The sequence below is a fragment of the Phaseolus vulgaris genome, chromosome 8 (genome assembly GCF_051622355.1).
Source record: "Phaseolus vulgaris cultivar YP4 chromosome 8, ASM5162235v1, whole genome shotgun sequence".
Taxonomy (NCBI): Eukaryota; Viridiplantae; Streptophyta; class Magnoliopsida; order Fabales; family Fabaceae; genus Phaseolus; species Phaseolus vulgaris.
Window position 1 is genome coordinate 4,970,671 of NC_143505.1, and position 25,502 is coordinate 4,996,172.

At 32.1% G+C, this 25,502-nt stretch overlaps 3 protein-coding genes across 3 annotated transcripts; all 3 read left to right on the plus strand.

The window, feature by feature from the left end:
• The first annotated feature begins 1,762 nt into the window (after window positions 1-1,762).
• LOC137824086 (putative 4-hydroxy-4-methyl-2-oxoglutarate aldolase 2) lies at window positions 1,763-2,604 on the plus strand. Its single transcript, XM_068629539.1, has one exon. It carries the CDS (start codon window positions 1,763-1,765, stop codon window positions 2,261-2,263), a length of 501 nt encoding a protein of 166 aa, XP_068485640.1. The 3' UTR covers window positions 2,264-2,604.
• A 1,479-nt stretch (window positions 2,605-4,083) lies between these two features.
• LOC137824085 (Putative adipose-regulatory protein (Seipin)) lies at window positions 4,084-5,692 on the plus strand. Its single transcript, XM_068629538.2, has 2 exons — window positions 4,084-4,755; window positions 4,837-5,692. Exons 1-2 carry the CDS (start codon window positions 4,084-4,086, stop codon window positions 5,527-5,529), a joined length of 1,365 nt encoding a protein of 454 aa, XP_068485639.1. The 3' UTR covers window positions 5,530-5,692.
• An 11,950-nt stretch (window positions 5,693-17,642) lies between these two features.
• On the plus strand, window positions 17,643-21,646 carry LOC137824176 (WRKY transcription factor SUSIBA2). Its single transcript, XM_068629657.2, has 5 exons — window positions 17,643-18,090; window positions 18,370-18,471; window positions 18,958-19,838; window positions 19,925-20,083; window positions 20,673-21,646. Exons 1-5 carry the CDS (start codon window positions 17,824-17,826, stop codon window positions 21,406-21,408), a joined length of 2,145 nt encoding a protein of 714 aa, XP_068485758.1. The 5' UTR covers window positions 17,643-17,823; the 3' UTR covers window positions 21,409-21,646.
• The last annotated feature ends 3,856 nt before the right edge of the window (window positions 21,647-25,502 follow it).

Here is a 25,502-nt window from a genome sequence, read left to right on the forward strand (position 1 = left end):
CTTGTAATTGCCTCCTCTTTTTTTAACATTTTTTTGTCCTTTTCCCCTTTTATTCACCCATCTATTTAAACATCACACTCTTTTTCAAACAATTGTTTCATTATGATTTTATTAATTAAAAATAAACCAAGTTGACTTCTTTATTACAAACACCAACTTTTACATTCTCATTCTAACATTTTTCTGCCCATAGTCAAATTCATTACAAAAGTTTATATTTCATTTCTTGTAATTTTTTTGGGGGTATGTTTTGATATTTTTTGTTACATTATGATAAATTCGAGTTCTGTATATTTTTAAAGATTTAATCAGAACATACTTTTACTGGCCAAACTGTAATTGCTATTTTATTATGATTATTTTAAAAAATTTATATGATTTATGATTAATTTATAATATCAAACATAGAAAAATGAATAGAATGAATAAAGAAAAGGAAAAATAGATGAAAAATTCACATAATAATAATTATTATATACAAACTTAGTAGACTTAAGAGCCGTTCACTAGTGAGTGGCATTTGTGTTGATAATATTGTGATTTTCATTTTCACTCACTATCAACTATCAAATATATTTGCAGTGGGAAGACAAGAATATCTCGCTCGTGCCTCAGCGCTTTAACTCCTTCCGCGTTCTCATTCTCGTCACTTTCCAACTTCAGATCTATTTCTCCATCGGTATTTCTCTTCTTTCTCTTCATTTTCCGATTCATTCTCGCTCGCAATCGCTTTTGATTTTCGAATCCTTCTCTCGCTCTCTTTTTATGCTTTTGATTTTCGAATCGTTACTTGATCCGTGCTTGATTATGTTTTTGGAAGTTTCGAATTGGATGCTTAGGTCTGAGCGTTGATTCACTCTCTCTTTTTATTCACCGTACGGTCTTCAGCTCTTAACCGCATTGATCCCGCTGTTTGTTCGATTTCGGATTCTTGCTAATTAACCGGTTCTTTTTAGTGTATTAACTCTTTTTTATTTTCTCTCTAGGTTTGATTGCTAATGTTCAGTTCTTGTCTGGCTGTTGATTGATATATTCGCGAATTTTCCAATTTAGTTTCGATGTTTTAACCTGGAGAGCGAGTTGTGTAATGAACACCACAGAGATATCAATTACGTGATTACACGGATTTTTTAAGGCTTTATATGTAAATGCCAGCCTTGCTGGTAGACTTGCATGTACCTATGCATTCAGAGCAAATTAGTATCTAGTGCCTTTGTTCTCGGAAACTACTTAGCTTTAGATATTAGTTAATAAATCAAATAGGAATGGTGTTATTAGAAAATTATGACATTTAATATTGTTAAGATATCTTCATATTGATCTGTTGTAAAAACCACAGGACACTCACCAGCAGGACTCCCTGTTCTGCTACCTTAATTGAGAAAATCTTCTTGGGTCATGTTTGGATTCATTTCACATTAAAAAATTCTCTCACAAGTTGAAGATAGCATAAATATAAGTTAATCAGTAATTTTTCTCTCTAAAAACTGTTTTTAACTAATGCATAAAATAATTGTAGCTTATGTTAGAAAGTTAAATCATTTTACCTTTTTTTCTCTATAACAAGTGTAGATTAAGAAATTTATCTAAGTAGAGCTCTGATGAGTGTCTTATGAGCACTGATTAAAAATATTCAGTAAAAACAATTCAAATATTCTGATAAATGCTTTTAATTACTCAAAACAATGGTTATTAAATGTTTTTCTGTCTTTTTATATAATGATATCTGATATTTTTGTCTTTTTCCAGGCTTTTGAAGTAAATGGCCTTGGTTACTACCGCTGAAGTGTGTGATGCGAACCCACAGTTAATTTTGAGTGGGGAGCTTCGTGCCCTTAAGCCAATTTTTCAGATTTATGGTCGTCGACAGGTATTCTCTGGACCTATAGTTACCTTGAAGGTGTTTGAAGACAACGTTTTGGTTCGTGAGTTCCTTGAAGAGAAAGGCAACGGAAGAGTGCTTGTTGTTGATGGAGGAGGGAGTTTGCGCTGTGCCATTTTGGGTGGCAACCCTGTCGTACAAGCTCAAAACAATGGATGGGCCGGTATTGTTGTGAATGGATGTATAAGAGATGTGGATGAGATCAATGGTTGTGATATTGGGGTGAGAGCCCTAGGCTCCCATCCCATGAAGGCCAATAAGAAAGGCATGGGGGAAAAGCATGTTCCCATAAATATTGCTGGGACAAGGATCTCTGATGGGGAATGGCTATATGCAGACACTGATGGAATTCTGATCTCTCGAACCGAGCTGTCTGTTTGATTTCAATTCATGTAAGGACTACATTTATGTGACACCACGACCTAGTCTAGTACTGCTTTTTGTATAAGCGATAAAATCCCCTTGATGATGATGATAGTTGGTTGGAGTGTCTGTCCATTTCATACCAACATTATCTCTGTTTTTAATTGCTGCACGAAAGCTTGTTTCCCCCCCATAAATTAAGTTAATGGTTGTCTGTTACCGAGTTTGGAGAGATTTAAGTACAGTAGTATATACATATCCATATTTTGACCAAATGATCTTATTGTACTATGATGTAAAATAATGTTCCACTCTGGAGGCCCGACGAAGCAGCAAAGATTGGTATCTTTTTCTATAAATTTGGTAGGATTTTTCTGTCCTTGTCTCATGTTTGCTTACATACAAAGTATTGTCCTTTATAAAGTAACACTACGTTTAAGGATTAAGCTAAGGATTTCTCTTGTTGAAGGGTGGAATCGATGTTCAGTATGAGGCAACGTGATACTGCTCTAATCTAACTACTTGGGCATGGACAAGGTCAATTATGACGCCTTTTTGTAGGTTTGCATCATTGCGTGATCTATGCAAATTAAATATTTAATGAGTCGCTTGAGCCAGTTTTTTATTCACTGCTCTGGTTGTGGTTTGTATAGCTGTAAAACTACTTGCAATTCATGTGCCTTGTTCTTAATATATGTGTGTGTAGAGTTCGTTGATCAATTGATTAATCTAACAAGTGGTTTACCAATCATGTTAGAAAAGAAGGTAAAAGACACTAATTGTCTACTCTGTTTCAGACTAAGTGCCCTATAAGAAAATTCACCCAAACAAAATGAACCTGGGTTTGTATCAGATGGAAGGTCTTTATGTTTTTATAATACATTAAGGAAAAAGAAATCGTGTTGACAGACCAAATTAACTGCGTCTGTCCATCACCTACCTTCAACTCTTATTCTACGCAACCTTCTTTTCTAATTCATGTCTTCCCTCTCCAAGTGTTTGATCAAATGCCTGAGAATAATCTATTTTCTTGGAGGTCCATGGTTGGTGCTTCCTCAAAAAATGGGTTCTTTTGTGACGGGGTGTCATTGTTTCAAAGTTGTCGAGCCGTGAAATTGCACCAGATGAAAATGAAAATGAAGCTGATTGTGGAACAATGAAGGGATCGAACTTGAGTGAGAAAGATTAGTGCAAAGTGCTACTATATGTGAATGCATGAAGACGTGGGAGAATGGAATTGTTGGACATGCGTGTTTGAAGCTTTTGCCACTGAAATCTATGTACTTTGTTTTGTGTTTGTTCAAATATGGCATCCCTCAATAGGCACGGTCACATAGTTTTTTCGTTGTCTGAATTCTTGAAACCGGTTCTTCAAAAAACGTGGGAGTCTGGTGTGTGCTATCCGAAAAGAGCTTTTGAACATTTGGTTCTTTTCATTGTTAAAGTAAGCTGATAGATAATAAAGCTTAATATAAAAAATTTATCAGTCGTTTAAACTCAAAGTTAATTCAAAGTTCTATATTCAATTCTTTTATATTTGAAACCAAATATATAAAATTATTTAATATCATATAAATATTTGAAACCTGATGGTATGACATTTGTAGTAGTCATGGTGGATTGATCTATAAAGCACGAATGTGTTTTCCTTCCACATGAAAATAAATTTTGGTATTACATATTCTATTACACCACGGAGCTTGAATATATGATATATTTGGTCATGGATTTCAAATAATGTTTTGAGGAAGGGCTTTTAATATAATGGTCGAAAGTTCATTTTCAGCCAGCAGAAATGAATTTCTGCAGTCATAGTTTGTACAGTGTCTTTCTTGCCCATGCAAAATGACACGACACCATCTTCATCTCATATAGCTGACACGTATGCTGCCACACTATGCAACAATAATGCACTGCATGTGTTTATCCTTGTCTCTCCCTATGAAACTCCACTCGACCATCTTTCCATGGAGGAACACCAAAACGAAGGGTTTCTTTTGCCACCACTTGCAAAACTACTATCCTTTCAAACGGATTTGATCTACAATGGCCTGGTTTCTTTCTTTTCCCCTATATGCTCCCCTTTTTCCGTGGCTTCAGAGTCCTACCACCGAGCTGAGGAGACCACAGACAATGTCGAATCAGCAGTGCAATGTGTTCCTTCTCAAGTCACTCATGGTGGCACACTCTTGCTGAAGAAACTGGGACTTTGCTTTCTGACTGTTTTGTATGTGTGCATGGTTTTGATTCTGTTCCTTTTTCTGGCTACTGTGGTGGGTGTTGGTTTGGTTCGGTTCTGGGTGGAGGAACCCGTTTCTGTTAAGGAAAGTGTGTACTTTGATTACACTGAAACTCACCCTACAGCTGTGTTTCTATTCAATGGATTGACAAGCTTTAAGGGTCACATAAAGAAAAAGCACATCAGTGTCCCAGTTGGTCACACCTTTTTCGCTTCTTTGGTCCTTGTGATGCCTGAATCTGACTTCAATAGGGAGCTTGGGGTGTTTCAGGTATGAATTCAATTGGTGGCATTGTATCCTTGATCTAGGATCTATTTGTTTAAGAATTAATTTTAGAGACATTTTTTGCAGTTGACAGCAGAACTAGTATCTTTGAATGGAGATGTGATAGCAAAATCTAGCCAGCCATGCATGTTGCGGTTCAGAAGCTCACCGATTCGACTAGCCCGAAGCTTTATGATGGGTGTGCCTCTGGTACTGGGAATCTCAGGGGAGACTCAGAATATCAAAGTAGAACTATTGAGACACAAAGAAGACTATAGAAGAAGCAATGCTATTAGAGTAACTTTGCATTCAAGAGCAGGAACATCATATCTTCCAGAGCTTTATGAAGCTGAAATTGTGATACGATCCAATTTACCTTGGACCAAAGAGTTGGTTCGAAATTGGAAGTGGACATTTTATGTTTGGGTGTCCTTGTATGTCTACATGGGGCTTCTCATGACTCTCCTATGTTGTTATAGGCCACTTCTTTTTCTGGTGAAACCACAGTATTCCAGAGATCATGGGGTGAGTGAAGTTACAAGTGGAGAAGGTGCAGAGTTAGTAGTAGGGGAAGCAGGAGATGAAAATGAGGATTCTGAGTTGTTGAGGAAATGGAGAAGAAGCAGAAGCAAGAGAAAAACTACCCTGACACATGGTGGTGTGGCAGAAACCCTTGTTGGCTCATCAGCATCCAGCATTAGCATGAGTAGCAGAGAAGAGGTAACAAGTGTGTGTGTGGAAGATGATGTTGAGGACTCTGAATCAGTGTGCCTTGGTTAGACGGCTAATTTTACTTACTCTTAAAAGCAGGGATGGTTTCACTTTTGTAAGCTTCCCCTGCATGTTATGGTTTGAAACATGTTTTCAAGGTTATGCCGCACTCATAAATCTTGCCTTAAGTTGGATTTATAAACACTAATATATATCTATCTATCCCATTTCTGATCAACTATCCTAAAATTATAAAAATTTAGGAAATATGTGAATTTGTGGACCAAGATTGTCTTACATTGGCGCTTCGTCCGTGAAGAATTGCATTTTAAAATATGGTTGACATAAATTAGTTTTAAGATACATGTTTAAGAATTATAAAAATAATTTAACATATCATGTTACCTCCTGCCAATTACTGTTACCTCCTGCCAATTACTTTTAAGGCCTAGTCTTACAATGGTAATCATCTATAACAAAGCGTAATAGCCACACTTTCCTGGTTGTTTATTACACTATAATTTAATAAAAATTACAAGTTAGTATTGATAAACAATAAAAAGAGAAAGAAAAAAAATTACAAACTTTTAATTTTATCCAGTTCAATTTTTGAAAATTTGAACTATGAAAAACAAAAAAAAAGAAGAGATGATCACGAAGTGCAAACGCGAGAGAGAACAGCGCAAACGCGAAAGTCAGAGAGGAGAAAAAAAGTGAAAGCATAAGCGGCGCATTTCAAAATTTAGGGTAAAAATGATTTACTAGTGCGACTATTAGTAACAGTTGCACTCATAAATTAAGCGCTTTACAAGTGCAACCATAGGTGAAGCCGCACTCATAAATCAAGCGTTTTGATTTATAAGGGTGGCTAAAAAGCCACCCTTATAAATCAAAACGCTTGATTTATGAGTGCGGCTGTTACAAATAGCCGCATTTGTAAACGAACTTAATTTCAAAAATGTCACCGCATTTTTAACGAAAACGTCTGAGCGCAAAGCTGCACTAAATTCACATTACTTATTTCTATATTTTGCACTAGTGAATAAAGCTTAATCAAATATAGTGTCTCTTAAAACATAAATAAGTTTAATTAAAAACGTGTAAGCATGTGAGGTGAAGTTGAGTGACAGAGAAAAGAGAAAACAAGAAGATTATTATTGAAAAAAAAATATTTTATAGAGAAGAGATAAAACAATATATATAACAGAGAGAAAGATCTATTAAATTAGACTAACAAATTTATTGCTTAGTATTCCTCCTTAAGCTTATTGTGGAAATAGGTTCAACCACGAGTCAAGTTCTAAACTTCCAAAACATAGAATCAGATAGTGGTTTTGTCACCAAATCAACAATTTGATATTGAGAAGGAAGATGAACAACAATGGGACGTTGTTGTTGAACACTATCTCACACAAAAAAGAGATCAAACTCAAAGTATTTTGTTTTAGAGTGGAAAACTGGATTAGAGGCCAGGAGAACATAGAAAAAGAAAAGAGGTATAGAGAAAAACAAAAGATCAATGCTCTTGATACCATGTAAGGATGAGAGGTTGTGTGAACATTCGAAGAAGAGAAAAAATAATTATTATTAAAAAAATGTATTTTATAGAGAGAAGATAGAACAATATATATAACAGAGAGAAAGACTCACTAAAACATACTAACAAATCTATTACTTAATAAGATACGAATTATTAACTATTTTAAAAATAATTTTTAAAATAGCAATTAAATTTAGAAAGACATTTAACACAACTTATTAAAGAATTGGAGAACAAAACTTTCTTTAATTATAAAACTTTCTTTAGTTTTATATACGAAGATACAATTTTTTTATAAATAATATAATAAAAAAATTAAGAAAAGTCTAACATTCTATTGTTTCAACAGCTGAAGTTTGATGATTTATTTTTGAAATTTGTATGATTTTTCTGTTCCAAGATCTTGAAAAAAAAATTAATTCAGTATTTAAACCCATACTTTATTTCTTAGTATGCTGATTTGTTTCTAATACTCTTTGTGAGATATTATAATTTTATTTCCAAGTCTTTTTCTAGATATTATAAATCAGTTAAGAGTTTTACCAACATTCATCAATGTTTCTCAATTTCACCAATTCCATCTTTTCTTTTTCATTTCCAATAACCAAATTTCCTAAATCAATGTTGAAATTTCTGCATATTTCTTTCTAGATTGAATAATATTTTAAATCAATTACATAATCTATCCCTCCAAAGTTATATAGTCTTTAATACACAAAACTGAATTCATTTATAATTCAAAATAGTTTCCTTTATCTTAAAATTGTTTTTTAAACCATAACAAAAATGGAGAGATGAAAACACACCAAAATTCCTAGAAACCTAGGAAGCATCACTGAATCACTCAAAATACTCATGAAAAAGAGAAGAGATAAATGAATGAAAAAAAGGTAACTTAACAACCTGTGAAACCTTAAAACACTAAAAAATTAAGTTAAAATGAGTAAATACAAAAACACTAGAATAAAAAAGAAACTTTCTTTAAATCAGATTTTGTTAATTAAAATAATTTATACTTAGTTATCTTTTAACTGGTAGAATTTCATTTGAGAAAAAAAAATGAGAATCTGTTTGAGAGAAAAGAGAGAGGAAAAAAAGGACTTACATTTTCTTTGCTTGAGAGAATAAAAGAAAGAAAAAAAATCTAAGAATGAAATGTAGTTACATTTTCTTATTTATCTTTAACAATATATATATTTTTTTGCATAATGTAGATAATTTAAAAACAAATGTCATACAATTATATATATACACTAAAAAAATTTATGAAATAAAAACCAATTTTTAGATATTAAAATAATTAATTACAATAATAACTAAATTAGAAATCATTTTAAAAACTAAAAAAAAAATTCTAAATTAATTTCTATTATTACTAAATAGTTTCTAAATTATATCTAATTAATAATTAATATTTTAAATACTAATTATTTAGTTTTTAAATTTATTACCAACATAATACATCTTTCTCAGTTGTCTCTCCCTCCCTTTATTATGAGAATATTATAAGTTTATAATAATTAAAATTTTCTTAAATTAATATGTAAGATAAATTTAGAAATGTTATTACAAGTTTTATTATACATTTTTATTCACACATATTTTAAAGAATAAATAATTATATATATATATATATATCCACTATTTTTAAAAAGAGAAGTTTTTTAATTATTTTGAAATAAACAGAAATTATGAAATTATTTATTTTATTAAATAAATAAATATTTTATTTATTTATTAAAAGATAAGTAATCTAAATATTGTAGGTTTTTTCTTTTGACAAAAATATTTCTATTATTATAATAACTATTATAACAAAATATATTATTAAATTATAAAAATATTTTTTTAAATTAAAATTAATTATAAAAATAAATAATTATTTTGAACTTAAAAAAGTAGTTATTTAAAAGGTAAAATTGTAAGAAATTTTGTACACAAAAGAGGAATTATTATAGATTATAGATAACTATTGAAATACAAATACAACATTAAATTATAAAAATATTTTTATTAAAATTTTATTGTAGGTAATTTTTTATATTGTGTAGGTGATTTTTTAGTGTTAATAATTATTTGAATTTAAAAAGGTAGTTGGATAAAATTATACTAAATATGCCACCTTGTAGGACTTTATGTTCTTCCAGTGCAAGAGTTTTGTAAGAACTTTGTGAATGATTTTTTTTTCCCAATATTTATTTGAGATAAGAGTTGCTTTGAATGAAAAAAATATATATTTTATTCGGTGACATAGGGTATTATTTAAAATTGTATGTTATCTCATTATTATTAAAAAAAATCATTAAATAAAAACTAATTTTAGAAATAAAAATAAATTAGTATTACCGGACAAAATCATTATTAGACTTTTAATTACAGAAATATAATCACTATTAATGAGTCTATAATTAGACTTAATTATAGGAATATAATCACTATTAATGGATCTATAATTAGTCTTAATTACAAATGTTATGTGAGAAAAAAAATCTGTACGGTTCTAATGCTATGGTTATATATATGTATCATTGCTATAGATGAAAGACAGATTGAATAAAACAGATAATATTCTTTCATGGTATCAGAGCTCAAAACTCTAATACCCGACAAGCACAAAGCAAAGGCAACGGTGCACAACCATGGCAGATGCACCAGAAAAGAATAATGCCAACAAAGCAGAGCACGAAGGAGGAGGTGCTAAGAAGACCTACTCGTCATATGATCTCAACGCGAGTGACAATCCCGGAAACATAATCACGCAAGTCCAATTGCGCGGAGAAAATTACGACGAATGGGCAAGAGCAATAAAGATCTCGCTTCGTGCCCGGAGAAAATGGGGCTTCATTGATGGAACGCATATCCAACCAGAGGATGAGGCACCCGACCTTGAAGATTGGTGGACCGTGCAGTCCATGATTGTATCTTGGATTCTAAACACCATTGAACCAAGCTTACGATCGACAATAGTATATGCTGAGACTGCACATAACTTGGGGGAAGACATTAAAGAAAGATTCTCGGTCGTGAATGGACCTAGAATTCAACAACTAAGGTCGGACTTGTCAAGATGCAAGCAGGAGGGAATGGTGGTGGCAACTTACTTTGGAAAATTGAAGGTCCTTTGGGATGAGCTTGCTAACAGTGACAAAATTCCATCTTGTACGTGTGGTGGATGCAAGTGTGGGATTGGTGCTCAGTTGGAAAAACGAAGGGAGGAGGAGAAGGTTCATCAACTCCTTATGGGGTTGGATGACGCAAGCTACGAGACAGTAAGATCAAACATTCTGGCCTCAGATCCATTGCCGTCTCTGAACCGCGTATATGCTATGTTGGTACAAGAAGAAAGAGTGAGAATGATGGCCAAATCAACGGAAGAAAGGGGGTTGGTCGTGGGTCTCGCGATGCAGGCCAACTACAAAGAAAAAGGGCGTGGAGATATGGTAGAAAAATTAATGACGTGCAGTCATTGCGGTAAAAATGATCATGACATGAAGGGATGCTTCCAATTGATCGGATATCCCGAATGGTGGCAGACCAAAAGGTGAAGGCAAATGGAGCGGCAGGGGACGCCAAGGGATGCGAAACAAAGGTAACCTGACACGTGTAAATGTGGCACACGCTAGTGGAAGCAACAGTCAAGCCAACAATGACGACAAGAAACTTGAGATGGCAGGTCTGACCAATGAACAATGGAAGGTACTGGTTGATATGATCAGCAAACAAAAATCAAATGAACCAGAGAAAATGACTGGTAAGAGCATTTGGGATTTGTGGATTATTGACTGTGGGGCATCAAACCATATGACCGGGTCACTGGAAAATTTGAGTGAAAAGGAAACTATACAAAGGTGCCCCGTAGGGTTACCCGATGGTGAACGTGTTCTAGCTTGCGAACAGGGAACAGTGACTCTTGAAGAAGGACTTGAAATGAAAAATGTCCTTTATGTTCCCAAATTAAAATGCAATTTACTTTCAGTACCTCAATTGACGAATGAAGAAAATTGTGTTGTAACATTCACTGATAAATTGTGTATTATACAGGACCGCACTTCGAGGACGCTGATTGGAGCAGGTGAACGTAAAGATGGGCTTTATTGGTATCGTGGGGTACGGAAGACTCAAGCATGTCATGTCAAGATGGAAAATCAACTAGCACTTTGGCACCAAAGATTAGGACACCTGTCATTTCAGATTGTGCAAATGCTTCCTGATATAAGTGGGAAATGTACTCGTGATGAGTTGAATACAGTTTGTGAAGTTTGTGAAAAATCGAAACAAACGAGAGATAAGTTTTTCTTAAATGCGCATCAAGCTTTGAATATTTTTGATTTAATTCATTGTGACTTATGGGGTCCTTATAAAACTCCTTCATCCTTTGGTGCTTCATATTTTTTGACAATTGTGGATGATTGTTCACGGGCAGTTTGGATCTATTTGTTAAAAGAAAAAACAGAGGTATCAGTGACTTTGAAAAAAAAATTCACACTCGTTGAGAGGCAATACAACAAATGTGTTAAAATGGTTTGCTTTGACAATGGAACCGAATTCATGTGTCTAAAACACTATTTCATTCAACAAGGTATCCTTCACCAAACTTCCTGTGTCGGGACCCCGCAACAAAATGGACGCGTCGAACGCAAGCATCGGCATATTCTGAATGTTGCTCGGTCATTACGGTTTCAAGGCAATCTTCCCATTAAATTTTGGGGGGAATGCGTTTTGACTGCAGGCTACTTAATCAATCTCACACCATCCTCCATTCTAAAAGGAAAAACCCCTTATGAAGTGATCCATGGATGTGTACCCAGCTACGCGCACTTACGAGTATTTGGTTCATTATGTTATGCTCATAATCAAAATAGACAGCGGGATAAATTTGATAGTCGTAGCCGAAAATGTGTGTTTGTCGGGTATCCATATGGCCAAAAAGGATGGAAATTATTTGATTTGGAAACATAAACTTTCTTTGTCTCTCGTGATGTACATTTTTTTCGAAAATAAATTTCCATATTTTGAAGCCAAAAAGATGGACACTGCACCACCATTACAAAACCCAATTATTGCCAACTCTTTAGAAACTGGAACGGACCCACATTTTCTTCATGAAGTTGCCTCCTCAAACCTAGATGAATGCATCGTCAACCAACCCATTGCATCTCCCATCCCAGCCAAGGAGGATGCTACCCTCACAGATGACTTCGACCACACTATCAACGACTCCGATCCGCGGATCCACCGCCGCGTCCGACGGAGACGGCGCCGTCGGTTTCTTCACCACCGCTGACGGCCGCGGTTCCCCTTGGGCGAGGGCATCGCGCGAAGCTGCCTTCCGTACGGTTACGCGATTTTGTCACAGCCACCACGATACCGTCAAGCCCCTCTGTTCCGTCACCTCCTTCAACAGAATCCTCAGGTGTTTCGTATCCTATACATGATTTTGTGAATTGTGATTCCTTTTCTAACCATCATCAAAGTTTTTTTGCCTCTTTACACACTGAGCAGGAACCCCTGTTCTTTTCTCAAGCGGTCCAAGAACCCCGGTGGCGTGATGCTATGGCACAGGAGATTCATGCTCTCGAACTCAATGACACCTGGAAACTCACCGCTCTCCCTCCTGGAAAGAAGGCCCTTGGGTGTAAATGGATCTACAAAATCAAATACAACTCGGATGGAACAATTGAAAGATTCAAGGCTCGATTGGTAATTCTTGGCAATCATCAAGTGAAGGGTTTGGATTACAACGAGACGTTTTCTCCTGTCGTAAAGACGGTAACCATTCGCACAACTTTAGCAGTAGCAGCCGCAAAAGATTGGGAGCTTCATCAGATGGACGTTCACAATGCGTTTCTCCATGGTGATCTTGATGATGAGGTTTATATGAAACTCCCTCCTGGCTTCCAAGAATCTCAACCAGGGGCAGTGTGCAAGCTTCAAAAGTCTCTATATGGCCTCCGACAGGCCCCCAGGTGTTGGTTTGCTAAACTATCTTCTTCTCTCACTCGTTACGGCTTCCAACAATCCCCGAAGGATCATTCCCTGTTTACTCTCAATAATAATGACATACAGTTGGTTGTGCTAGTCTACGTTGATGATCTTGTGATTGCAGGGAATAATGGTACTGCCATTCAATGTTTTAAAGGCTACTTAAATCAATGCTTTCATATGAAAGATTTAGGCCGCCTCAAGTACTTCCTGGGGGTTGAAGTTGCTCGCTCCCCCAACGGAATCTTCCTTTGTCAGAGGAAATATGCCTTAGATATCATTACTGAAGTCGGATTGTTGGGTGCGAAGCCCGCCACTACACCATGTGAAGAAAATCACAAATTAAGCTCCGCTACTGGTTCTTTTCTTTCTGACCCGGTTACTTATCGTAGACCTGTTGGGAGGTTAATTTATCTGTGTTTCACTCGACCTGACCTTGCCTACAGTGTCCAAGCTTTATCTCAATTTATGCAAAATCCACGCTCCGAGCATTGGCAAGCTGCTCTTCGTGTTGTTCGATATTTAAAGGGGCATCCTGGACAAGGAATACTTCTACCTCGAGAGAACAACTTACAACTCTTTGGGTGGTGTGATTCTGATTGGGCAAGTTGTCCACTGACACGGAAATCTCTCACCGGATGGTTTATTCAACTCGGCACTTCCCCAATCTCTTGGAAAACCCAGAAACAACAAACGGTTTCTGCCTCCTCTGCTGAGGCTGAATATCGATCAATGGCTAAGACCACCCGAGAATTAAAGTGGATTAAAGACATTCTCGCTTCTCTACATGTTCCTTATCCTGACCCAATTTGTCTTTATTGTGATAGTCAAGCAGCACTTCACATTGCTAAAAACCCGGTCTTCCACGAACGCACCAAACACATTGAAGTTGACTGCCACTTTGTTCGAGATGAAATCATTCACAAGCGCCTTCTTCCATCCTATGTGCCCACACATACACAACTAGCTGACCTTTTCACCAAAGCTCTCGGTGCTAAAAAGTTTGGAGCCATCTTGGTCAAGTTGGGCATTCAAGACTTACATGCTCCAACTTGAGGGATATTACCGGACAAAATCATTATTAGACTTAATTAGACTTAATTACAGGAATATAATATAATCACTATTAATGAGTCTATAATTAGACTTAATTATAGGAATATAATCACTATTAATGTGTCTATAATTAGTCTTAATTACAGATGTTATGTGAGAAAAAGAATCTGTACGGTTCTAATGCTATGATTATATATATATATATATATGTATGATTGCTATAGATGAATAAAACAGAGAATATTCTTTCAATTAGTTATTATTTAACTGCATTAAAAACTGTTTTATAAAAAATTATTTTATTAAAAGTAGATTTTGTTATTAATAAAAATTTATAAAATAATTTATGAATTGGTATCTAACAAGATTTTATCTACTTACTATTTTATATTATAAATTAATTTCTATTAGTTATTGATCAATTTAAAATCTAAAATATTAGTAACTAAAATCCAACTAACATATTTAAATACGTATATTTTAAAGTATCTAAATCAGTATATAATATAGTTAATATAATAATTATTTATTTATTATCTCTAAATTTAATTGTTATTTAATAATTTTTTTAGTGTAGGTATTTCTTAACTTTGTTTTAGTTCATTGAAAAAATTTAATAAATTTAAGCATGTTTTTTTCTATTTCAAATTTATATATTTTTTTTTTTTTGAAAATGCAAAGTTGGTATTAATATACTTACAATTTTATAAAACACAGATGATTTATTTTATATTTATGAATTATATGATTTAATGTTTTTACAGTGAATTTAAAAAAAAATATATGTATATGGAAAAATATAATTAATTAATAAATTGAAACTTAAAATATAGCGAAATAAGAATAAGATTATGCAATATAATTACAAATAAAAGCATACAAGTAATTAAATATTTAATAACAAATGATAAATAATGTTAAATAAATTAACTTAATTTACGGATATAAGAAAATGTGATTTGATATAAAAAAAAAGGAAATATTAATATAAACATAAATTTAAGATTTGGAGAAAATAAATAAATTTTAACATAAAAGCAAAACAATAACTTGATATACTAAATGTTGTTGATAAGTAGTTAAGGTTTGATAAGTAGTTTAAGATTTCATTATAGATGTAACTGTACTTATATATTATCGGCTAAAGATATTTATCAGTGTAAAAAAAAATATGTAATTAGTTAAATTTTGATTGATTTGGAAAAAAAATTAAATGAATTTGTATGTAAATGGAGACATTTAACATTTTGACAATTAAAAAATAACATGAAATAACAATAAACCTTTTTAAAATTATAAATACATTCATGTATTCAATAAATTATTTATTATTTATTATTTATAAATATTCAGAATATGAAACTGATGGTAAATAAAGTTTAATGTGTTTTGTACTATAATTATGTACGGACTTTACATTTTAATGAACGTTACAAATATTTCACAAGACAGTAGATAATTTAAATAATACATACGACAAAACAATTCAAATAAATAATTAACGTGTCTCCTAAAATATATCTGTGTTGTGTATAAAATTAAAAGATGCTAATAATTAAAATTTTGATTTAAGAAAAAGGAAATTAATTTTTATTTAAAGAAAATTAAAAGCATTTGATATTTTGAAAGTTAAAATTAACAAAAAATAATAATATTTTTTTGAAAAAATTGCAAAAATATTCACGCATTACATAAATAATTTATATTGAAAATACGAATCTGATTCAATGTAAGGATCCGATTTTATGAATATCAGGAGAGTGAGTTTAAAATTGATAAATATTATATTTTGAAATTATATTCTAAAAGTTATAAATAGAAAACTAAATAAATTTTATTTTTTCTTTATCTAATTTTCTAAAATCTTAAAATTCTTTTATTTTTCTTTAACTTTTCAAGATAGACTATAGTAGAGAATTCTTTATATATATATATATATATATATATATATATATATAAACTGTATTTTTTCATGGGCACTTAAAATTCAATGAACACTTAAAATATTCTATAAGTTGCCATTGAATAATTTCAAAATATTTAATTCTATAAAAAAAATAGTCTTCATGTCATTAATATTGGTTTATAAACGATACTTGTGTTGTGTATTAAATAAATAAATAAATAAATGCAAGTGAGTAAAATTTTAATTTAAGAAAAGGGTAAATGAAATATATATATTAGAAAAAATTTAATATTATGAAAATGAAAAGTTAGCATGAAATAAATTAGTCTTTTTTAAAATTCTAAAAACATTAATAAATTATTTACGTTCAGAATACGAAACTGGAGGTATTTAAATTCAATGTATTTTCTATTTTAATTACCAGGACAAATATTTAAATAATTAATAAGGTGTCATTAAATAATTAATTCTAAAATAATAAAGTAATTAATATGTCATTAATATTGGTCAAGTCAAATTTAGTTATACATATAATATATGACATGTAGATTGTTAAGGATTTATAAGGGATGAACTATTAATGAAAAAAAAAATTAATTGTTTTTTTTAAGAGAAACATATTTTATTTAAGTTAGATAAGATTATTATAAGCAGTGTTGTCCCTTTTTATTTTGTTTTATTATTATTTGAAAAAAAACGTTTTTATCTGTTTCAATTTAATTGTTGCATTTTCTTTAAGGTCAAAGAAAAAAAAAGCATTTGTAATTGTGAATTTATTGCAAGAAATAAAATAAGAATAAAAGTGTGTGAGTTGTAACTAGTGTGAGACATTAAAGGAAAATAAGACAGAACTAATTATAACAGAAAATAAAATTTGTTAGAAAATAGAAAACAATAATAGCAGATTAAAATCTAATCTAAGAACTTTTGATCCGAAAATGGCTGCATATAGATTTGAAGAACAGAAACCAAAACGTAGTGTTTTGAGGTATCAACAACGTGTGTGGTTGTTTTAAATTCCCATTTTTCAAATCTCATTTTCTCCGAAACATTTACTTAATTTGCCCTAACCTTAATTAATTAATTAATTAATTATCTTGTTGTAATTTTCCGTTTATGCCAACTAAAATTTACTATTAAATAACTGTCCATAATTAACATTTTATTTATATTTTTTTTCATAAAGGAATGATTAGTTTCATTTTGCAACGTTAATACAATTTTTTTTGTTGTTGAAAAATTACTTATTTCACAATTCAAATAAACATTTTCTTAATTTATTTAGTGAACCAGGAAAGTAAAAAAAAAATCCCAATACCAAATACAAGGGTTATATCAGGAAACTAAATTATATTTTCTGTAAAAAACTATAATATTAATTTCGTTTATTAATATTTAAACATAAAATAAAATGAATTGAAAAGATACCTGATATTTTTCAAAACCTAAAATATTTATTAGACTTGTTAATCTTATCACAAAACCTTAATTGTAATTGTGCAAAAGAGCAAAACTTTAAATTAATCGAGCGCAATGATTAATATGAACTTTGTTTACTAAATTGACATTAGCAGAGTAAGGTGGCTAAGTTTTATTTATTTATTTATTATTATTAATATTATTATTTAATTTTCTTTTTTATGAAAAAAAAAAAAACATTATGGTTGTGTATATATACACATAGAATAGTGTGTGTGAGAGAAATGGTGTGTAACATGGTTGTGTTGTGTGTTGTGTGTGGAAGCAAAGATTTCACGGCAGAAACAACTTCAAATCTTCACTTTCATTGGTTTCAGCTCCACTGTTCTGGAGCTGAACTTCAGCCTCATCATAACAATCTCCATTTCCAATATCAATTCTAATTCATTTTTCTGTCAAAATGGAACATGATGATCTAAACAACAATCAGAACAAGAATTGTAATGAAGAAAGCCTTGTGTCAGAATCAAATGGTGCAAAGAGAAGCATTGCTGAGAGGAGGGGTTTCAATTCCAATGCGGCACAAATCAACACAGCACTGTTTCGCACTGCAACTTCAACAACCCCTTCTCCTTCCCCTGCTGCTCGATCACCTCGTCTCACCATTCCCCCTGGCATCAGCCCCACTGCATTGCTTGGCTCTCCCATCATGCTTCCAAATTCTCAGGTTTGGTTATATATATGATATACACAATCGCACAAAATAAAACTTATCTGCGTTTTTTTATAGGTACTTTGGGTGTTGTTTTTCAATCAAAATTCCAGTTTCTCCTCAATGATCCACAAAATAAGAATTTCCATTAAAGATCATAGATTTTGTCTGGGTAACATTTCAATCTTGATTGGAGAACGGTTTGCTGCATCTGAGTTTGTTTTTGTGTGATCACCCTTTTCCTTGTTTTGAAATTTTCCGTGGAAGTTTGATTTTTTTTAATTGGTGTTCTAGGCAGTGCCATCATCCCCCACCACGGGCAGTTTCTTCATGATGCCACCTCTACCTCAGGAATCTAATCCATTGCTTCCTCCCTATTCTGCCCCTCTGAATCAGGTACCCTTCTTTGTTGTTGTTAATTATATTTATTATTATTAACAAATCCAAAGTGTAATTGGGGTTGCGTAGTGTTATCTCTGTCAGAAGCATGTAAATGATTTGTTGAATTGTTGATGCTGGTTTCTGTCACGGGCATGAAAATGATTTTTATTAAATTGTTGATGCTGATGCATTACTTCTGCAATCTATTCCTCCATTTTGCTGTGTGATTTGAATATTGAAAACCATCTCAGTTAGATGTGTTTGATGCAGAGAATGGGAGTAGAAGTTTGTGTCAATTAAGTACTATAGCTCACAATAAGCTTGAAACATTAGCGTTGGTAGTATGAATTTTAAACAAACATCAAACCGAGCTTCTTGGGTCGTATTTGTTGACAAATCCCATGAGCTATGTTTTTCTCAGATTTATCCTAAATGAATCTATTTAATTTATATTTTTCTAACAATGCTAGTGAATTTGGTTGGTAACCTTGAACTCAATAGGTTTCTAGTAATTTCCACTCGATAAAGGGAGGAAATAGAGAAAGCCAACCACTTGCTCAAGTTCAGTCACCATTAGATTTTTCATTCCCAGCAGATTTTTCTAAAGGCCATTCTGTGAAAAATAGTGAAGTGAATTCATACAATGATATTGAAATGGTAAATGATGCAATTGTTAATGCCAATAATGTTGAGATGCCAATGTCTGGCTCTGAAGAAGTAAGCGATGAAAGTGCTGTGCCGAAAAATGGTATCAATGGTGAGGATATTGGAGGGAGACCTGCTCCAGAAGGAGAACTGAAAGAAGCATCTCATGCAACAGGCGTGGTGAGGACCTCAGAGGATGGTTATAATTGGAGAAAATATGGACAAAAACAGGTAAAAGGTAGTGAGTATCCCAGAAGCTATTATAAATGCACACAACCTAATTGTCAGGTCAAGAAAAAGGTGGAACGATCCCATGATGGTCAAATTACAGAAATTATTTATAAGGGTAATCATAACCATGTAAAACCACACTCTACTCATAGAGGATCTGCACTTTCTACTGATGAGGTTTCAGACATGGCTGAAGAAGGTGCATTAGCTAAAGTTGATGGTGGGTTCATGTGGAGAAATGTTCAGTCAGGACTAAAAGATTCAAAAAACAGTTTAGATTGGAAGGGTGATGGTCAGGAAAGGACATCATCAACTTCTGTTGTGACTGAGATTTCAGATCCTATATCAACCAACAAAGCTAAATCTCTATCTATGTTTGAATCGGAGGAGACCCCAGAGCTTTCTTCTACACTTGCTAGTCATGACATGGAAGAAGATGGAACCACTCAAGCACTTGCGTTGGTTGAAGATGAAGCTGAGAATGATGAATCGGAACCTAAAAGAAGGTTTTATACTCTATCTGATAATGTCTTTATGGCCCCATATCAAGTGGAAAGAACTAAAATGTTTCTACATTAATTTTTCATTGCAGGAAGAAAGAGAGCTATGCAGTTGAATCAACTTTGCCCCCTAGGTCTGTTCGTGAGCCAAGAGTGGTAGTCCAAATTGAGAGTGAAGTGGACATTCTTGATGATGGTTATCGCTGGCGTAAGTATGGACAGAAGGTTGTCAAAGGAAATCCGAATCCTAGGTATCTTGCCTTTCTTTCTGCACTTGCTGGCCTGTTTATACTTTCCCACAATTGATTCAAATATACCTCTGATGTAGTGTTTCTATCTTTAAGGAAGTATTATATATAGTTTTGGGGCATCGTGCCCAATGGTGTCATGTGTCCAATGACATCCAATGATTCATGTAGCTGATTTTATTTGTAAATATAAGGCTTTTGTTTTTGTTGGACTATTGTGGTCTCAAATGAAGTTTTAAGTTTTCAACTATCTGTAGAGTTTTAATAGAGTTAAAGAGATGTGCATATGGATCAAATTATTCGAGATTCTTATTTCCAATGGTTGGATGCTGATAGTTTCTGTCTCTTGTCCACTGCTCTTTTTGAAGAGTGTACAATTTTCATTCTTAAGTTGAAAGTGTGCTTGTTTGATATTGTTTATGGATATTTATGTAGTTATCCTTCTGTCTGTCTTTCTCTATGTTTTTCATTCACATCAAGCTTTTTCTCATTAGGGCTATGCTTTGTAATTACATCAAGCTCTTACTCAAGGATTTTCACTTGAGCTTATAGGCTGATATGTATTTAAATTTTTGTCGTGGATCTGTTCCAGGAGCTACTATAAATGCACAAGTGCCGGATGTACGGTAAGGAAACATGTGGAAAGGGCCTCACACAATCTAAAATTTGTGCTTACAACTTATGAGGGAAAGCACAATCATGAAGTGCCCACAGCAAGAACCAACAATCAGATAAACACAAGTGATGGTGGTTTGCCCCCCAATGGTGTCAATGGGCAAGTGGCTCTTGCTTTACCAGGGAATGCTGGCATTAAGGCTGAGACTCATCAAACTCTTGCACATCATTTTGATAGAAAACCTGAATTCAGCAATGAGTTTCTCAGGCCTAGTTTGATTGGAAGTTTCAACAATGACATGAAGTTTGGTCCTTCTTCCCTTTGTCAAATGAAGTATCCTTCCTTGAATAACACCATGCCTTATGGCTATGCAATGAACCCTGATCGTTGTGCTGCCCCTCAAGCTGGATCCATTGCCTCAATGTTCCCTGATTTTCCAATGCCACTACCATTGAATCTTCCCTCATCTGGAAAATTTTCAATTTCTGGACTTAACTTTAACTGTGCCAAACCAATAAATCCTATCCAATCTTTTCTTTCTGGGCAGCAAGTGAAGGACATTGATACAGTATTTCTGAGGCCTAAGCAGGAACAGAAGGATGATACTATATATGGTTCGTGCATTCCCTCACTAGATGCAAATGCTTCACTCACTTCTTCTTCAGCAGCACCATCCATTTATCAACGAGTCATGCAAAATTTCCCTTCATAATCTCCTTTTACAGCTATTAGCAAGACCAGCAAAATGCTGATGTTTTTTTGTTTAGTATTCCAGTGTCTTCCCTCCTGTTATAATTTATTTTTCAGTTCTTTTGTTACTGCTGAAACAAACTACAATCTTTATACTAACTGCTTACCAAAGTTCTTGGTAGGTAAATTCCTTGTCCTATGACTCCTATTGTTTCATTTCTTTTATATATTTATTGAAACAAAATATGAAACTTCTTACATATATTTGTAACTAGTTACTAGTAGGAAAGTAACATTATTCCCCTACTGGATTCATTTATGCTACAGTCAATCACAATGACAATTTTCACCTTCTTTGTCAACATGTCAGTCCCTTCATGGATTCTTTTATGCTACAGTCAATCACAATGACAATTTCACCTTCTCTGTCAAACATGTCAGTCCCTTCGTATAGGAATAGCATAATAGCATATGTATGGAACCTTTTCACATAGTCAAGTTATTAGTCATCTTGATCTCCAATTAAAATAAAATGTAACTTATCTAAAGAGTCTGTAATAGGATTCACTAATCATTAACAGATAGATTCAATAAAACTATCCAAAATCTTAGACAAAAATAAGGGGACATTTGCTTGTGGCATATGAAGTAGGTTGAGGAAAATTCAAACTTAAAACAACTAACTAGGACTTATAAAATCTCTCTCTCACTATGAATAAACACGAAAAATTCTGAATGTTTTAGCTAGAAGCCTTAGGAATCAGACTGAGATACTTTTGGCTAGAGTAATTTGGCACCATTTTGCACCATATTGAGTACAAGCATGATTACCCCCAAATTCACCATAGGTCCTCAACCCTAGGCTCCTAGGTTCAAATAAAAATGACATTTTGCTAATTAAATACCAATTTAGAAACTATTTAACAATAATAGAAATTAATTTAGAAATCAATTTTTTTTAATCTTTAATTTAATCACTATAACAACTAATTATTTTTATTTTTTAAAAATTAGTTTCTATTTCATGATTTTCTTGTAGTGGTATGAGAAAGTATGAGAAAGTAATATTCTAACAACAAACATTAATAATGTAATATTATTTAAAATAATAGTAATTTAAAATTTTATAGAATAATTATTTCTAAAGAATTTGTGTTAATGAAATTGTAAACCTGCACAAAAATAACAATGAAGTAATTATTTTACAAGGATAAATGGTATTTTTTTTAATCAAGGGCATTTGATTAGTAGATTGTATAACTGTGTATGAATTCTTTTAACCTTATAATATTAATTGTTTAACTTAAATAACTATAATGGGATTGTATACCTGGTATTCCGTAATATTATGTACCCTATAAAAATAGAGTATTGTAATTATTAAGTTCAAAACATTTACATTGCTCTAATAAGTTTTCTTTGCCAAATAATTTTTTTAATGATTAAAAATTATTTTTAATGTTATTCTATATATTACTTTCACAACATTCTTATTTGAAAGACTAAATTAATATAAAATGAATTTTAAGAAGAAATGTAGAGTCAAGGTTTAATATTTTAATCACAAAAATTAAAGGGTCAAAGCTATCAACTATTTTATTTATATTATATTTTTATATTACAGTAACTGTATATGTATATATAACTAATATATTAAATTAAGAAATATCATAATAAATTATCATTATTATTTATATTGAAAATATCGATATTTAATATTATAATAGTCAAATTCGTTATTTTTTGGTAATTTATATTTATAAATTTGTGATAATAGTAATGAATAAGCTGTATGACTTTTTTAAAATTTGGTTCTTTAAGTTTGACCTGTAGTTTGAAACTTTGAAAATAATTTAAATTAAAATTAATTATTTGAATATTATTATATTACATATTTTTTTACTCATATACTAAGATGTATCTATGAAAGAATTTGTTTAGTTATTTATAATTTGTGGCACAATGTATAAATATAACATAATTTTCATATTTTGTTTTCATTTTTCGTTTGTTATTGTAAAAGCGTAGATACACGTTGTATCTTTATATTTTATTCTAGTTCATGTTCCTTTAATGACGAAAAAGAAAAAAATTATTAATAGGTGCAATCAAAATGTTTAATATTACATGTAATATTAAAAAAAAAATCCTTAATTACACTATAATAGGAGGGGAAATTATTCATCATAGTATAACTTTATACTATCAATATAAAATACAATAAATGTATTAATAATGTAAAATCATGAAATGTAAGGAGAAGGAAAAAACAATATCTTATATAAAAAATAAAATATTCACATAAAATATAACACAAAGACTTCTCCCTCATATTTTTTTCTCATATTTTTCACTATACTCGTTATATTCTATATTATTATGTAAAGAAGTATCACAAAAATCAAACTTTAAAAATTAGTTTGATTTCTTTTATTTTTTTAATGTTATTGCATATCATTTTTATGTTTGACTAAGTGTATATTTAAAAAAAAAATGATTCAAACCCCACCACGAAGACCCCTTCCAAAAAAAACTATCAACATTTATTTGATATATTGTCACTTGAGAGCTTAATGTCTCCATTTTTTATTCTTACAAGGGATTTTGGTAGTAGTTTTTTTACATCAGCTATTAATAATATTTCATAATTTTATCTTTAGAAGGTATCTTGAAATATTTATATAAATTATGTCATTATTTGCTCTTTATTTATGTCCTTGTCAATTTAGAGTGAGTGTTCTATATTTTTATACTTGTTTGATGTTTTTTCGCTCTTTAACAACACCATGAAATAAAAAAGTTAACATATTCCAACCTAATAGATATGTGTTGCAACAGTTGACTTCAGTCAAAATCTAAGGATGGAGGCGCATCTGTATGATCAGAGGTCACATGACTCTGGAACAATTCTTTGGTATGATTGAGACATCTGTGAATAAGAAATTCATATATGCAAAAATAATTCTTCAATACTCAGAGTCTGCATCAAATTAACAAAATTTATAATAAATGGTCTCATATTAACAAAATTTATAATAAATGGTCTCATAGTATGATCACTATCATATCTGAAATTGAGATGAGTTAGATTCCCTGATGGAGGGCCCAAACTCTCTCATGCATAATATTATTCTCTCTTGAAGGATCCAACTTCCTCTACCCACACTTTTCTTCGGATACTTCCCTTTCTTTCTGAAATGTACCCTTTACTCAAATGACCAAACCATGGGAAAAACTAAATCTAAGAAAATGTCCATACATATAAGCAATTTATACACTTATTTCAATTTGTTTTGTCAAAAATAACAATAACTTGTAGCTTCTGCTGTGGTGCACTTTCTAGTAGCTGAAGCACAAAAACCAAATCCATATACATAAATCCAGTAACAAAATATCAACACCAACCAGAAGTAAAATAAAGAGTAGCATACCCTAGTGTTGGAAGATTTGTCACTATGTGAAATTATAAGAGAGAACATCATAAGAAATAAAATGAATTATACACATTCAGCTGCACAAATTCATTATTCAACAATCTATAACAAAGTGGAAATTAAAATTTGCAAGCTCCAGAATCAAAGGTTAACTATTCACTTACTCCTTACAAAAATAAGTTCTAATTTCTACATAAGAAAAGCATCAGAGTTAGTCCTTGCATTTGCTTTTCGTTTAGTTACCTGCCACTAACATTAGAGAAAACTTCTAGCAGTTTGAAACCACTGCAAATTACAGTCTAAGTATTCCAAAAAATATGTCCAGAATAAAAAATACATTCCCAAACGTATCTTTCTTCCAAAAGGTTTATCTAAACATAATACTTACATTATTTCAGAACTAATACTTAAGAGAAAACCACTATAAGAACAAATACACAATATTTTACCTTCGCTTAATCCAAATTAGCTATTCCAATTCTACACTATAATCAGTCTTAACCAAAAGCGGCCAAAAAAATCACATCACACACACTACCCATTCACTTGAAACCAGCCCTAAACCTAAGCAAAATCCATAGCAGATTTTGCACTAATCCTCACTTCAACATATTCATCATAACACAACCAATTACCTTAAAAAATCGACAACGCAACAGAATTTATCACCACACACAACAAA